Below are 16,303 nucleotides of genomic sequence, written 5' to 3'. Positions count from 1 at the left end.
TCCCCTCCTCCCTCCGCCCATTCCCCATCTGCCCCACCCCTTCCGGGGGGTTCTTCTTCCCCCCCGTGTCGTACATCTCACCACCAGGTGTTGTGGGGTGTGGGTATTCGCTCCTCCGACCAGCTCGATGCACTGCTGAAGAGACTGAACGATGCCGACATGACCTCCACAGACATCAGCGGGTTGGAGGTGGCCCAGGTGGGGCCCAGGGGGGGGAGGGGAAACGAACCACGTGAACGAGTGAATCTGATGACAAGGAAAGAGTGTACAATAAGCAGAACGTAGGGCGGGGGCGACCGAAAAAGGGGAGTGGAAAAAAGGAGGGAAGGGGAGAAAACGAGAAGGGGTGGAGGGTTCTTAGGGTTTGCGTTTGCATGTATGTATGTATGTATGCATGCATGCATGGAGTGTACGGAGCATTTATATCATCTGGGGGGGGACTTTCTTTCATAAATAACCCCCGCCCCCCCTCGCTCGCTCGCTCGCTTATCCCCTACAAGCCTCCGTCTATTCAAACTCCCTCAGGGCCCTCATCTGCGCATCGCAATACATTCACTTCCTAACCCCAGCTCACTCACCAACGACCACTCGCCACGTCCCCCTCCCCCTCCCCCCCAGGTCCACCTGCGCCATCTGGCCGGTGGTCGCGGCCGCTCGTACACGGGTCGTATCGAGGCCGAGAAGATCCTTCAGGTGGTGTTCCCGGAGCGTCCCGGGGCTCTGAGGCGCTTCCTGGACGTGGTGTCGCCCGTGTGGAACGTGACCCTGTTTCACTACCGCAGCTCGGGGAACAGGGAGTCCAGTGTGCTGCTGGGGGTGCAGGTGGGCCGGGGCGGGGGCGCGGGGGAGGGGGGAAGACGAACCACGAGTGAGGAAGGGGGGGAGGGAAGAACATGGGGGGGAGGAAAAGAGGGGGAGGCCTGGAGGCCCGTGAGAATCAGTAGGCCACTAGCCTTAGAAATGTGGAGTCGCGCGCTTCGGTGACTACTCTTACCCCAAGTGCCTCACCGTTAAACACTCACCGGCATTTGCTTTCCCCTTTTTTTGACTTGGCATCATGTGCGACGTCGTATGATTCCCCCCGGGCCCCCAATACACCCCAATACCCCCAATGACACTCCAGGTCCCAAGCTACGACGAGAAACGATTCCAGGCGGCCCTTTCGTCTCTCCGGGGGGCTGGGGAGGAGGGCTTTGCGTTCAAGGAGCTGCCGAGGGAGGTGCGGGAGATGTTTGACAAGTTCATCCAGTGACACGGCGTGTGTGTGTATGTATGTGCATGTAGGTATGTATGTGCATGTGTCGGGTTGGGGTGCAGCGATAGCCCCCCCCCCCCGCTAGGTTTGCGAACCCCCCTGGTGCTCTCCACCTTGTGTGTACGGCACTTAACCCCGCCCATAACCCAAGGCGCGGCTTTGTTTGCAAACCTGGGGTGGGGGAGTGAGAGGGGTTGGAGGGGCGTGAGAGTGAAGGTGGTGTGGGATTGGGGAGGGCGGGGCAACGCCACTATCGACTGTCTGGTTTGTTTTGCCTGGCGTGTGTGTGCGTGTGCGTGTGTGTGGGGTTTTAGTGGGGTTTAGTGTGTGGTTGTGGTTGCGTGTGTGTGTGTGACCGCGTGGAGTGAGGCGGGAACGCACAATGGAGCGCAGAAGCGGTGGTTGGTGGTTGGTGGTTTGTACGAGTAACACCATCTGATCGGTCATCTGACGCTGACCACGGGTCATCGGCCATAGGGGTTCAATCCCCCCGAAAAACACCGTAACGAAATAAGGGTGCGGGGGTGGTGTACGGTGGTGTACGGCAACGGGGTTTTTCATGAGCTAGTTGTCGACATCCTTGTGTGATATTCTCCAATTATGCTGGCGGTGGTGTTCAGGTACGACGACTCTCAAAAAGAGTGCCTTATTAATTGTGGCGTCTTCGGGGCCAGAGTTACTAAGTCCGCCCCTCTTGTGTGTATTCACGCGCGCTGTGTATTGTGTCTTATGTATGCGTGTCCGTGGCGGGACCTCTGTTAACCTTTTTTAGTTCTGTAGTACGTTCTTGTTACGTCTTTGTACTGTTCTTGTCTTTCTCTCTTCGGCAGGAGGTGCGTGTGAACGTTACAAGTATCTATCTGACCTGGCCTGACGACACTGGCCGCAGGGGAGGGACTGTTGCTCAGCCCCAACGGAAAGACCGCCTGACTAAGAGCTCTCTCTCCCGCGGACGAGATGTATGTGCTGTGTTTGTTTTTTGTGTTTGTTTTTTGTGTGTGTATGTGTGCTTTGACGGTCCTCACCTCATCTGATCATTATGACCAGGTGACGGTTTGGGGGGTGGATACTCGAATCGACAGCGAGGCCATCATCATGGGGTGCAGTACAGCCAGCTGCTACCAGATTTGGCGATACCTGAATGGCGGGTGGCTCCGTCAAGTATGATTAGTTTTAATATTCCTCCCTAGGGCTCCCCTCCACCGCCACACACACACACACGCAAACGATGGTATTAGCGTTTTACGGGTAGGACTGGTGAAATGCGGATGGGCATTGTAGCGATTAGGGAAGGTTCTGTGTTACATGGGGCCCGAAAGACGCGGTGCCTATGGGGAGATGTTCAGAACAGTATGGATAAAAGCATTCAATTTCTCAATACTCTGCTCTGAATTTTTTAATACACTTTCAAATTTGGTCGTAAAGAAACCACCACACCTTGCATGTCACTGTGATTGGGGATGATATTACATCGCCACCGCCGCCATTACTGCTGCCGCTACTTCTCCAGAACCAGCTACCAAGCATTACGGCGACATCAGCACATCAGCACCAGCGGAACACGTATGTCCTCGAACATTCCCTATACACATTTATACGTGTGGCTGTCCTACAGACCCTTCTACCGCCGGCAAACACCCCGACCTCTCCACCAAAATCTCAACTGCGGTACCGGCGCCGTACATGGACGACAAGCTTCGTACTACGACGACGGGTGAGTTAGGACGACGACGACAACGATGGAAAAGAAGGGGAAGCGGAGTCGCGCAGATTGGAGGTGGCCTGCAACCGCACGGGGAGGCTGGAGGCTGGGTTGAGTGATGTCAGGAACAGCCGTACCGTGTCCCTTACGTGTTGCAGAGCCGTAGCCAGTCGTCGTGTGGCGGCGGGGAAACGTCGGCTCACCCACCACCAGATGAACGTGCGGGAGGCGAGCAGTCCTTGGTTGACGGCTCGAAGCGGCCACAGGAGCAGCAGCAGTAGCAGCAACCGAGATGCGCTGCCATGTAAAGCATGTAGTACCGTACAACGGAGGAAGAGGAAGCGAGGAAAGATTCATGGAGGAGGGCTTGTCTGCGGACCTCTGACCTGATCTGACAAAAAAATCTCTCTGACAAAGATATTTCCATCCACATCGCATCCACATGTCGACATGTGGTCACGCTGCTAGGCCAGTACGACGTGAAGTGCGACATGTACACTTTTTAATTTGAGGGAGGAGACAAAAATAGACGTCGTGGCACCATCCACGTCCTTTCTTTTTCCTTAACTGATGTCAACTGTCAACTTACCGCCTTAGCGGTCCACCAGTCGTCTCTGCAACGGCTTCCCTGGACGCAACCACCGCAACCGCCATTCGATTAGCAGCAGCTTGCTGAAGCTCCTCCTCCGTTTCGAGACATCGGCCCCGGCACACAAGCTTTAACCTGCGCTGTTGGTTGTGTTGGTTGTGTTGGGATGGAAGACTAGAAAGAGTGCATGTATGCATGAGAGTGAACTGCCTTGATCATGCTGTGCCGATATCTAAACCATTAACAGAGAGGGTGAGGGGGAGAGAGAGAGAGGTGTGAGCGGGGCAAGGCAAAGGGGGGAGCAGTCATGCTGGGTTTCGTAGGACGGTGTGTGTCCCCCATGGCCCGCAAGCAAGTGCCAAGGGTTTCATTGAGTTACATGATTGCGCCGCCGTCCATGTGTCTTTGAAAGTGTGCGTGTGTGTTATATACTGCATCGCCATTGTGCGTGCAAACATGCCGTACGTGTCCTGCGTGTCGTACCTGGATGGATCCAGCTTAAACAGCTTACATATGGTGTCCCGGATGCGGCTCTCCTGGCTTTGTGTGCTCGTTTCCGCTGCTGTTGCTGCTGATGGGGTGTTGAGGGGATTGTGGCGGAGCTGAAGGGAAAAGGGAATTTGGTGACAGTCCGCGCGGGAGTCGATGGGTCCTTCAGAACATGAAAAAGGATGCCGTAGGGGTCTTGGGGGAAGAAAGACAAGCAACATTGGGAACGCAGCTAGCTGCACGGCACTAGAGAAATCAGTTTGAACAGCGAGCTGGTTTTGGAAAGCGGAAATGGGTCGGGCAATCTGGTCCACGTTGGAAAACCTCCTGGATAGTTAGCTTTGAAGCCATGGTTAGTTCGTTACGTCGGTTACCCCTAACGGCCAGGTACCGAAGCGACCAGTTACCGACTACCGGTTTGGTAGGGTTATTACCGGCTGCTGGTGACAAGCAAGGACATAATCCGAACGATCTCCATAACGACACTTGGCGACAAATGCAGAGGAGCAACTGCCTCCCAGCAGCCATCGACCAGCAGCTTGTCGCCCAGCTTGCAGCGGCATACGTAACAGCAGATTCTATAAAAATAAAACCCTAATAAATAACAACCGGTTCTATAAAGCCAACCTTTATATTTCTAGTTGATGTTGTTACAGGGTGGTTAAGCTTCACCAGTGGCCTCCTTCCCGAGGCAATTCCCCGCTCTCCCCTGCTAGAGGGGCACCCTAATCCGTTCACCCCATCCGACTTCAGAGTGTATTCGTTGGGTTCGGCAACTCACCACCAGCATCCAACCAAATCTAGCGGATCAACGGCGCGTCAACTTAGTTCCTGGTCAGCTCGCGAGTTGATTTTATCACGTCCTACACCGTCCACAAGATGGGGGGCCACCTCCCATTACATCACCTCTCAAACACCCCGAGAGGTCGGCAGGCGGATTTGAACCCGGACGGGAGCAGAAGCCAGGCCTTAACCTCTGCCAGCCGCCTGCCTGTTCTAGTTGCTTTTTCAGGATGCGAATTTCCGCGCGAACATGGTGAACAAGCTTCTCTAGAGTATTGTGGTGTAATCGCTGGTACACAGTACGCCACACATACATCGTCTACAAATACACGCTAAGCGCTCCAGCCGCATCTTGAGAGGCCTTTTCAGCTGGGCCAGCTACTACATTTCCATATGGCCGCTTCACTGAACCAGCAGGTGTAGACAAGGCAAGGCACTTCTTGTGCATGGTTCCGGGCACTTTCCGTTACATTCCGTTACGGTCAACCGAGTTTTGCCCCGGCAGGTAACCGACTGGTAGGACGGGTAGCCACCGAGGTTCTTCACCCAAAAATTTCGGTCGTGTCCGAAACCCTCTGAATAACCAACCTTTCGGGGCCCTCCCCGAAAAATTTCCTGTCAGCCGGAGAGTGTTTTCGGGTACCCCGAAACTGTCTGAAGCGGTTTTCGGGGTAATTTTAGCTGGATTCTATCGTAATATGCTAGGACGGCTGAATTAACAGGTGTTTGACTTTATTTTATGTGGCATATGGATATGCTTAGATGTATGAAAATGTCTGCGATACAGCCGCGAAACAGCCGCAATGCACATTTGTGCTTGTTGATGTTGTTACAGGGTGGTTAAGCTTGTTGTTTGACTGGTGACCAAGCGGGCCTTATACGGCAAGCCCAGTTTCCAGGCCCCGTCTGCGCCCGAAAACATGATAGGCTACTAGCCTATCTGTAGGGTGAACTATCGGCAGGGTAGGGTAAAGGCCGGTAGGTAACTCCTCGGTAAACCTACCAAGGCCCCATCCCACCGATCGGTTGGGCCGGATCGGCTACCGATCGGTTACGGCCGAATGTATGCCCTAGGGCCCTCCCTCCCTCCCTCCCTCCCTCCCTCCCTCCCTCCCTCCATACATCCCTTCCTCCCTCCCTCCAAGTTGGATCTTGTTTAGTGCGTACTAGCAATTCCTTCAAATGACTATACACACCTTACACACCTCAAATCGGACTCTGCCAACCTGCAAGGGCAGTACATCGTAGGCAGGGGCGGGAAGTCCTCCGTGCGGTCCGTGGTTCGATGGCAATGCCCCAGTTGCACAGCGTGGTGCCGCAAGTAAAGGTGCTGCGTTGGCTTCATCTCTAGGCCCACCATCTGGGGTGTCGGACACTGGACCGCAATGAAGCATGGGCTGGCGACATATTGGGCATGCCGGCCTTCGAACGCTCTGTTGTCGCCAGACAATTTCCGCTAGACACTGCGAGGCGCCAACGGCACAGCAGTTGGTACCGCTGCATGAATAAGGGTGTTGATGTGAAACTTGACGGGAATGTATGCCTGGGGCCGTATCTTGCACATCGCTTCGGCAAAGAAGACCGTTCATCCGAAACCAACAGCCATCTCAAAACGAAGCCATACGCACCTCTTCACAGTATTGGTGACCACAATGCAGGACCGCGTATCGCCACTTTGATGAGAGGCGCTCACGATAACATACCGGGCACCTCCAGCTGGCCATCGATCCTCTCACCCGAAACTGTGTTAGGGCCTACACATAACATTGCAGAATAGAAAGACCATCTCGAATAGGACAAATACCAGATGGGTAGGAGTTTCGCGCTTTAAACCAGAACCTTATTGCTTGTGAGTTGTTCATTCCTTGAAAAGGCAATCCATTTCCTAAATAAATTTCCTTCTTCAGGAGAATGCAAACGCTCTTCGTGTCCATGGCAGACGCATTACCGTGGATTTAACCTTCGCGTTCGGTTGTTGAACGGTCGTTATTCCGTTCCATCACTCTGTGCCACAATGGTCTTTTGACACGCTCCACGCTCCAGGAGAACCGATTCCAAAATCCACCTTATTAAAATCCACAAGGTCAGTCCCCAACTACGACGTGTCCCAAACTGCGACATGGTTTACCGGCGCGCAACCTCAATCGACAAGGCCGCGGAACGGCAGGACAGCAGCCAGGGCCCCGCCAGCCACATAATCGTGCCCATAGTTTCTGGGGTGGGCGCGATTATGTAGCTGGCGATTCCCTCCTCTTAGGGGATTTCCTCTTAGCTTCCTCCCCCTGCACCCAAACACAAATATGAACATATACATTCCCAAGCATCGCATGGCATCATTTACTCGCGCTGCGCTTTGCCATAGGAAAATACGTTCCCTCCTGTTTTACACCATTCCGCGCCCCACACCTGACACACACACACACACACACACATCCGTACAGGCCGGTAGCTAGGGTAGTGCCAACATGGTGGGAGCTGTGCTTGTTGCAGCAGTGCTGATGCTGTGGGAGCTATGCTTGTCAGAGCGCGGGAGGCAGGAAGCCGGGGCTCATAACCTGCTGAAGAGACGGTGTCTCTCTGGAACCTAGCAGACACGGCTAAAAATCATTGGCCGTTACACGTATTCGGGAGGTCCGCGACCTGCCACCGACAGCCCCTTGCTTGGGCGTAAACGTATGAGTCAGAGGTGCCGTTGCCGGCACACAGCAGGGGCTCGGCCGCCAAGTCCGCAGTCCAGGCCGGATGCTCAACGCTCAGGAGACACAATCGCAGCTTGCCAGCCTTCAGCCTGCTGGCTTTGCGGTCTGGTGCCGCAGCCCGAACACACACGGAAAACAGCGCCGTAGCGCCGTAGAGCACCGTACACACTGCCTATGGCGCCCCTTCAGGCATTGACCTGCCCATTCGGGCGCTCACGCGCCCTAGGCGCCCCCCCTCAAAGCCTAGCTCGACACACTTCCCAAAAGCCCGCAGCACTTTCCGATGCTGTCCGTGAAGTTTATCCCCGAAGCGCCAGCGGCCTCAGCAATCCGCTCCACAGCCGCCGCGGCACACTGCCATTGGCCGAAGTAATTGTACAAACGAACAGCTTGCATACTTCAGTCGGAATGCCCGTGGGTGTTCGAGTTATCATACGCCGGTAATCTAAGAATTCAATTATGAGATACGCGGCACCTTTTGAGATTAAATTTAGCTCGAGAGGCGTTGATGTGACTTTGGCTCATACGATTTTTGTTGGCTACAGGCGAGATACCTTGCAACAGAGAATGCTATATATTACCAATAACGCGTTTCAGCCGGGCGAGATATTATGTTTGGTCCGTTACACACGGCCACCCGGACATGGGCAATCCTACAGAGCGGGGCCCCCCTGGGCGCTTCGCGCTGGGGCCCCGCCCAAAAAACATCCAAGCCCCCTTCCTTTCCCTCAGTGCATCTCCATCCATTCCACATTACTCAACCATCTCCCAACGCTCCAATTTGGTGCTAGTGTTTTATATTCTCTGCACTCTACCCGATGGGTCTCGCTGACGAGCCGAAGGCACAACGGTAAAGTAGCGCCGGAGGCGCGGGACCCGTTTTGCTGATCAGCGCGCGCTGAACAACTAAAACATGATAACCTAACCAGATGAATGCGCGCAATAAATGACGGCCCTGAGGACACGGGCCGTCGATAAACAGTTAGACTATCAGCTACGCACTGGGCCTTACGTCCAACTAACCCAGCGTACTTAACGCAGTGAAGACAGGAGGAAGGCCTCGCCGAAATGCAACAGTGACCTCCAATACAATCGAATAAGCACACAGGGTCCGGGTCTACCTAGACATGGTGACCATTCGGCAAGCCCTGCTTTCTGTGAGGGGCGAGGACGCTAGTTCCATTTCGCCAATTGTTGCTGCCCTTTCAGATTTAGGCTTTGACGTAGATGCCGAGGTCAGCAGCGCTTTCCGCATGCTGAACGCGGAACAAGCAGCAGGCCTCACTCTTCGACAGCGTTTGGCTCTAAAGGCCGCCATCCAAGGTCCGTTGTATGCAATCGCGTACTTAAGCATTGTTGGGCTCGTATCCTGTAAACCGCCACTGCAGGCACGCACTTGTAAAATTTGCGCATGGGGCCGTTAGGAGTGCCATTGGACGCATAGGGCGTTAGGAGTGTCTCGTCAAGCCCTGCGAGAATTGTCCCTCAATTGTGCTGCGATGCTTAGGCATTGTGGTTGAGAGTAGACAGGACGCACGCCCTTTCCCGCTAGCACGCCGAGGTGCTGGTGGCGAGTTCCAAACCTAGGTTTTGCAGATAGCCTTTGCAAACTTGCGCGTGAAGCTACCTAAGGTGTTAAGAATGCTGCATAAAGATTGCTACTACATGCGAGCCGCGCTGCCTCTACCTGCACCCGCCACATATCGGGAATCCAGGATGCACGTGGTCTTCCTGATATACCGACCTGCATTAGCTTTTGGCCGTTAATATGCACCTATGAGCATGGTTGTGTTAGCGAAGATTCTGGTGGCTTTGGTAGCTGCATGCCCTTTCGACTTTGTGCATGCTAAACGGCCAAGTCCACGGCTTCTACTGTAACACCAGGCAAAGAGTACTCAGGAAGATGCCAGGGGAGCTGATCCCTTCTTACATTCCTCCCCCCCTCGAGTGAACGTTCTCGGGCGCCCCCGGGCATATCCCGTAGGATTTGGGTTGTTTGAGATCCTGTAGGATTGTGAATTAGTTTGTTATTGTGAGATTTCGTCAGTCCCCGTCCGAGATGGAGGACTTTGCTTTTACTCGGCTGGTATACTTCTCACCCACCCCTGCATCCACCTTTGGGGGTAAGAGTATGCTGCATCTTGCCTGGTGTGCGATATGTTCTCAACCAAATCCAATCCGGGGAGTACTCACCTCCTAGAAAATCGCACCAATGTAACACCAGGCAAAGAGTACTCAGGGAGATGCCAGGGGAGCTGATCCCTTCTTACATCTACCACAGTGGTTCTGGATGAGAATGCCACACGCTTCTTTGGTGCACTGCGTACCATGCATGGTCATGGTCTTCTGAACCGATAGTAAGCTGTGTGTTTCTTTACAATTTCGTGACAAATGACCTACCTGCATACTGCACCCTCGTTTTTCCTTGATCTACAGCTGCGGCAACTACTGTCCCGCCACCGGGTCCCAGCTCTGGTGAGTTCGCCTCATTTTTATGTTACTTCTTGGAGCTGAATCCTTTGTGTCCTCATTTTTTTTACTAGGTAGTGAAGTGCTAACAGCTTTGGCAATGTTGTGGCTCTGGCTTGCCTATCTACCTGCACTTAAGGATGACTTTGCACACCTATCTAGCTATGTATCCTGCCTAGGGCTGGGAAAAACACCGTAATCCCATAAAATGGACCGTAATTGCTAACGGTGTAATGCGCAACGCCGTAAATACTGAAATTTACGGTGGGTTCCGGGGCAAATTGGACCGTAACGATTTACGGTCCTCGTTGTCGGAGCCAAATCCTTACTTTCCTTTTTATATAACGATATATAAGCTTATTTCATACCTTTTTACATAGTTTTATCAGGGTTACTTGCACCTAAGCTTGTATTTAGCCGCGATATGGGTGACATCCAGCCAAAGGCGGGCTGACACGGAGGCTGACACTGTTACGCACGTTCGGCCCGTATATATTAGGAGCATCATTCTTGGTTGAGGATCTACCATATGGCATGATGACATACAACAGATGCAGTCCTCAATGCGCGCGCGGTGCTCCGGTTGAAATGTATTCGCCTCATTCAGCATTTTTTGGCTGTCTTTTGTGATAATTTAATCATAGGTTAATGTATAATAAGCTTTTTAAGACTATCCCGTAGCTCCAAGGGACGAAATGGCATGTTTCGAGGTGTGGTCGTCGGTATTGGCTCGCACGCTTGCCGTCGGACCGCAATTTGGACCTTTTGGTAACCGTAATTACATTACACCGTAAGGACCGTCATTTTACTGTGTTTTTGGGGGGTCACCGTAATTGCTTACGGTGTAATGCGCAATTTCGTAAGGACCGTAACCGTAATTCCCAGCCCTAATCCTGCCTCTTGTTTGCCCTTCTGGCTGTATGACCTCTTAAGGGGGGCTGGTTCCTTTATAATGATAACCTAGAGAAAACCCCGGGAATTAATTCCTACACATACTGGTGCAGCCTCTCTTTGGGTGGATCTGGATAGAAGAGGGTGGTAATGTGTTACCAGGGGGATAAACCCAGGCAGCTGTACCTGCATCAGGCGGCTGGATAATGTATTAAAACATCGGATTTAAAACAGTGGTAATTTTTTTTCGAAGTTCAATCCTATAGAGGGAAACTTGCTCTGCATGTCAATAGATATATTTCCCATGCTGAGTCTCATATCTGTGGTAATAAGTGCCACTTGTGTGTCGACTGTGAGCTTACCACCGACCAAAGAGAGATCAGTGAAACCCAAGTCGATGACTCCCAACCGAAAACAGAGTTCATTAGACAATTTTCCATTTTGCCCTACAGAGGAAATTGAGGCACCCTGGAGTGACCCAAAAGGGTTTGAGTCCTTTTGAAGCATGGCTTCAGGGGCCCCACAATTATCCCTAAGTTTTTTTGCAAAAACTCGAAAGATATTTTAGCATCAATCTACATGGTTTCGGGTGGAAGGCGGCTGGTAACCAGGTAAGGCCTGCTTGGTTGCCAGTCAAACAACAAGTATGTGCGTGAAAATCCCCTCGTTGGCGACTTGACCTGTGCAAAAGCAGAAGCTCAAACATCCTGAGGTGGTTCAGTATGTACACAACGATTGAGCTACCGTGAAGATTGCAGCAGAGTAGGCTGGTCATGGTGGGGGATCTACCTTGCTGCTATGGGCACAGCTGAGTGTGTCTGAATGGCGACTGCCTGCCTGACTGACCAATGTAAATACTCAAAGCGTGTTGGGGTTGTTTTTCGCTCACGGCTCACGGCATGGATAAAGCTGCCGTCTCACTGGGATCCGTTCTACTTTGCTCCCCCTGCATGCTTGCTGCCTGCGGCTGCCGGTGAGCATGTTCACGGTGCTGTAGGGTATGGATTGGCACGCGGTTGGTTGGGGTCGGGCAGAAGAGTGTTCCTCACACAGCATGACATCGGCTGAACACCAACCACTGTTACGGCAGCAGTGCAACACCAAAGCTCACGTTGAAATTGTTGTAGTGTGCATCCGTCTTTGTTTGCACTATTGAAGCACCTTGGGTCGGCATGCCCTGATGCTTGAATCACACACAACCCCCTCCACTGCGTATCAGCATTGTGTGGACACTTTACCACCAGCTGTTAAAAGTACAGCACCCCGCACCCCGCCGTGCAGCTGTGTGCCCCATTGTAACAGCCGTCTCTTACCTTAGCTGTTTGAGCGGAAGCGGAGGGTCTGGTCCACGATTGATGACCCAGCATTAGGCGCGAGAACAGATACGGGAAGTCGGAATTCGAAGACATACATCGAGAACGGTGACAGCAGAGTCTTGAACATCCGAACACTGGTATAGTGATACGATAAGTGTCTGGCCGAAGCACTTCACCTGGGTGGCTTAAATGCGGCCCACCTGCCGCCATCTCCATTCCTGGAGTCTTGGTGTCGTACGCTAGGTTGTGATAGCGCAACAGAAAGTGAGTTCGTACAGTTAACGAGTATGATTTGTAACTACGGGACCGTACCGTTACTGTGATTAAGCTTTAATAGCTTAAAGATATTCTAAGGTAAATGTAGCTTGCTACACCCATTGTGATAGTGGCCCACCCTGCACGTTGTCTGGCGACCATGTCTATGATGTGTGCACGCACTGCATTGTCGTTATGTTTGACGATTTAATGCTGCTCATGTTGTACAGCACTGGTGTTCCGGTGACCCATCCCGCTTGCCCTGCCGTGGGCCTGCCGCCTGCAGGTGCTGATTCTGGCACCAGCAATGCTGCAGCAGGTGAGCCGACTGTGCCTGACACGGGATGGGGGGGAAACAGGTTTTGTGGGCTTGGTGTGCCCGTTTCATTGCAGCACTGGGCTTGAGTGCATGGATGCTCGGTTGTGGGAGAGCACACACTTTCTCTACCCGCCATAAAGGGGCGGTTCAGTGTTCTGCATGACATACACCTCCTGCTGCCTGAGGGGTGTGACTTATGGCTTGATTCAGCTTGAAGTTGCTTCGTCACTCTGCTGCTCTGCACCCCTTCGTTCCTGCCTCCTTTCGTTGTGTTGTGATCCTGCATGCATTGCAACTGGGCGACAGTGGCTGGCTGTTTAATGTGTATGCACCTTGTGGGCATGATGGGCTATCCTTGTGCAGGCCTGCCAGCTTGCAAGCTGCAGCTCCGGCGAGACTCACAGAACCAGGACCTGTTCTTCTTTGAGCCCATGGACACCAACAGCACTGCAGCTGCTGTACGCGCTGGCGTGAGCAGCAGGTTCTTCCTGGACCCCGAGGGCAGGCAGATAGATGAGCTGCAGAAGTGGCTGGGCCTTGTCGAGGATGAGCACCGTAATGGCAGACCCATCCCACCGCTGATCATCAACGGTCTGATCAAGGTGGGATATAAGGGCCTGACCAAGGTTGGAGAGCTCCTTGTGCAGCTTGCGTCATCCACATGCAACATGGTTTGGAGTGAGAAGGTTAGGTGTGATAGATGCGATACATGCAGGTGCATGCATCTTTGTGCACTGTCGAGTGATACGCAGCTGAGCGACCAAGAGGAATGCGCATTTACCTAGCCATCTTGCACCCATCTTGTGCCTGTTGTGCAGAGTGGCAAGTCCTACATGCTCAAGGAGGTTCTGCCTGCTGTGGCCAACACCTACTACAGCAGCGGCCGGCAGCATGCCGGCACGGTGTTTTCAGAGCCCAACTTCCTGCATGTGAAGTGCTTGACCTTAGATCGCTGGAGCGGCAGCAGTGTCTTCCTTCAGGAATTCCTCATTAAACTCAAGCGGAGCGCTGCCGACCAGCAGCTCTCTGCTGCCGCCAGCACGCCTGCACCCAGCGACAACTCGGCTGGTGCTGTAGTGGACGCCATTCAGGACTTCATGTGGCGCCTGCCACGGGACCGCCTGAACTTCCTGCTGATTGACGAGGCGCAGAGCTTTTACCTGCTTGAGCGGAGCATGTGGGATGACTTTTCGGGGGATGGCTTTTCGCCGCGCGGCTCAACTCTGGACATGGACGAAGTGCAGCTCATGCGGCGGTAAATCAGCACAAGGTTTCCCTAACCGTGTCGTGTGATCACATGGGCGAGGATGAGGGGCAATGGCCAGTGAAACGTGCCCAGGCGGAGCTTCACACGAGGGGGCAGAAGGCACTAAGAGGAGATTGCTGCGAGAATCAATTGTATGACATAAGCATATTGCACAAGGGGCAGAGGTCTGCACTCATGCCTACAGCAGGCGTACGACACAAAGGAGCTGACACATGCACCATTTTCCTTCCCTCAACTGTCGTGTGTACTGCAGCATCTTCAAGAAACTCCTGCTGGACAGCCCCCACTGGGTCGCCTGGGCCATCACGGGCAGCGGCATGGCGACGCTATGGGCCAACATTGCTGCCACCCCGGTAAGCAATTGGTGTTGCAGGGGGGGGTAGGAGGCACTTCTGGGGGAACTACAGCTAGGCGAGGGCGTTCTGTAACTGCTTTTAGAATGCAAAAGGACCCAGGAATACATAAGTTATTGGTCTCCAAAGTTGGTTGTACTGCAGCATGTGGAGTGGTGGGTCCGGGGGTCCGGGAACAAAGGGGTCCCGAAACAATGTCACCAGTGGCTAAAACATGCCAATATGGACATCAATCGCTTCACCTTGATGAGATCTATCGATTGCACTAGTCTGCTGTGATGCTAGGGAGGATAGTTGATGGGGGGCCCTTAAGGCCTGGGGCCTTGTCTCCCAGCACCTCTTGGCGCCACACAACACGTGTGAACCAGAGTTGTTTACACGTCTCCTTTCGGTGTGACAATGTGTCATAGGCGCGCCGGACAGATTGGGTGCAAGGACTGAGTGGGCACTTGTTGCATGTACGGCAAGAGCCATGGTGGGCCACTGGGCCATGGACCTTCATTGTCGCTGTGAACATGTCGATATATCTTCCTAGGCAGTTGTAACAACTGGGTTCATGTAACGTGCGTGCTAAAGAAGGCGAGCAAGAAAATGGATGTGTGGATAGCAGACATGAAGCGGCATCCAGGCCCTCAGCAGTGGCGTGTCATGCTTCTGGGCCAACATTGCTGGCAGCACAGCTGACGCGGTGGTGCTGTGAACAGCAGCAGCCGTGTGTCGGTGTGAACTCAATCATGTCACTGAACTACTGGCAAATGTTGTTGTTGTTGTTACATGGTCGTGGGTGTGTTCCCCGTACCTGCAAACCACCCTAATACGAGCCGAGGGCTGCCAAATCGCCTATAAGCACCATCCTACCTCGCACTTCCAACGAGACAAGTGATGAAGTATACTAACGACCAAAGGGAACGATAGAGTTGCGGTGGGACCATATGCGTTCCAGCATCCTTGCCAGGCGTTCAGGCTCCCACTTCATAGCGTCCTTCATATGTTCGAAGCGTGGAAAGCCCATATCACATGTGGCAAATGTGTGAACGCAAACTGGCATCCCTGTCTCTTGTGGTTACTGGCCTGCATGCATGCCTGCTTGCAACACTTGTGAATGCTGCGGGCATGTCAGCTTTTGGTGTGGAGCTCTGCTTATGGGCTGCATATTCTGGCGTTGCACGTCAGGCATGTTCCTGGCTCCTGCGTTTGTCCAGGCGCTTAGACTTCGTTATGATGCTGCTTGCTGTTTTTGGAACTTCAGGGTTCCCCTTCAGGGTTCCCCATCGGGGTTGACGGCCACGCTTTGTCTACCGAAACTGGTTCTGCAACGCTGCCTTAGTTGTGATGGTCCTGCTGTGCGTATTGATTTTGTGTGCTCGTTTCTAAGCTGCGCTTGGGCCATATGTATGGCCTTCATCCGAGCGGGTTTTCCAACAGGGGACATGCTGGTGGTGGCTGTTCTCACACAGCTGCTGCTGTGATTGGCTGCACCGCAGTTTTTGTGACGGATATTGAAAAGTCTTAATGCGCAGATCATGCTGGTCTTTTCCTGGGTGAAAATGACTGTTTTGGGCATGTATGACAGTGGGTGGGTGGTCCTAGGGTCGCCGGGCAAAAAATGTAGCATGTGTTCCGGAAAAAAGTATGTACCCCCCCTTGGTTGCAGTCCCAGGACCCAGCGCCTTTGGGTGGACCCTCAGCTCACTTCCCGCCTGCTTCATTGTCACAACCCCAGCCATGACCCCCACTCAGCTTCTCATGCTCCCCCCCCAGCCTTTCCTACCCATGACTGTAGCTTCTGTAGAGCTGAACACCTCTGCTGTGCACGGCCGCAGACCAACGGTTTTGCCCTAATCTCGCACCACCACCGACTCAACCTGAGCGCCACGGTGTCCAAGGGTGTGCTGCAAGTCGCCTGGGAGCAGCTA

General features: G+C 53.3%; 1 protein-coding gene across 1 annotated transcript in view; it reads left to right on the top strand.

Annotated features, from left to right (window-relative positions):
* The window catches only part of VOLCADRAFT_89774 (uncharacterized protein), a gene marked incomplete at both ends in the record, with an annotated part of 23,358 nt that overhangs the window by 3,308 nt on the left and 3,747 nt on the right, over positions 1-16,303 (top strand). Inside the window, 14 exons of the mRNA XM_002949442.1 lie at positions 88-198; positions 619-822; positions 1,124-1,219; positions 2,086-2,088; positions 2,303-2,403; positions 2,871-2,969; positions 6,862-7,036; positions 7,260-7,263; positions 8,727-8,840; positions 9,954-9,992; positions 12,735-12,767; positions 13,131-13,453; positions 13,586-14,022; positions 14,288-14,387. Of these exons, the coding sequence (XP_002949488.1) occupies positions 88-198; positions 619-822; positions 1,124-1,219; positions 2,086-2,088; positions 2,303-2,403; positions 2,871-2,969; positions 6,862-7,036; positions 7,260-7,263; positions 8,727-8,840; positions 9,954-9,992; positions 12,735-12,767; positions 13,131-13,453; positions 13,586-14,022; positions 14,288-14,387 (1,839 nt within the window). The remainder of the gene's footprint in view (positions 1-87; positions 199-618; positions 823-1,123; positions 1,220-2,085; positions 2,089-2,302; positions 2,404-2,870; positions 2,970-6,861; positions 7,037-7,259; positions 7,264-8,726; positions 8,841-9,953; positions 9,993-12,734; positions 12,768-13,130; positions 13,454-13,585; positions 14,023-14,287; positions 14,388-16,303) is intronic.

This window comes from Volvox carteri (genome assembly GCF_000143455.1).
Source record: "Volvox carteri f. nagariensis unplaced genomic scaffold VOLCAscaffold_14, whole genome shotgun sequence".
NCBI lineage: Eukaryota > Viridiplantae > Chlorophyta > Chlorophyceae > Chlamydomonadales > Volvocaceae > Volvox > Volvox carteri.
The sequence above is the reverse complement of the archived record's forward strand: the minus strand, read 5'-3'. Positions and strand labels throughout refer to the sequence as shown.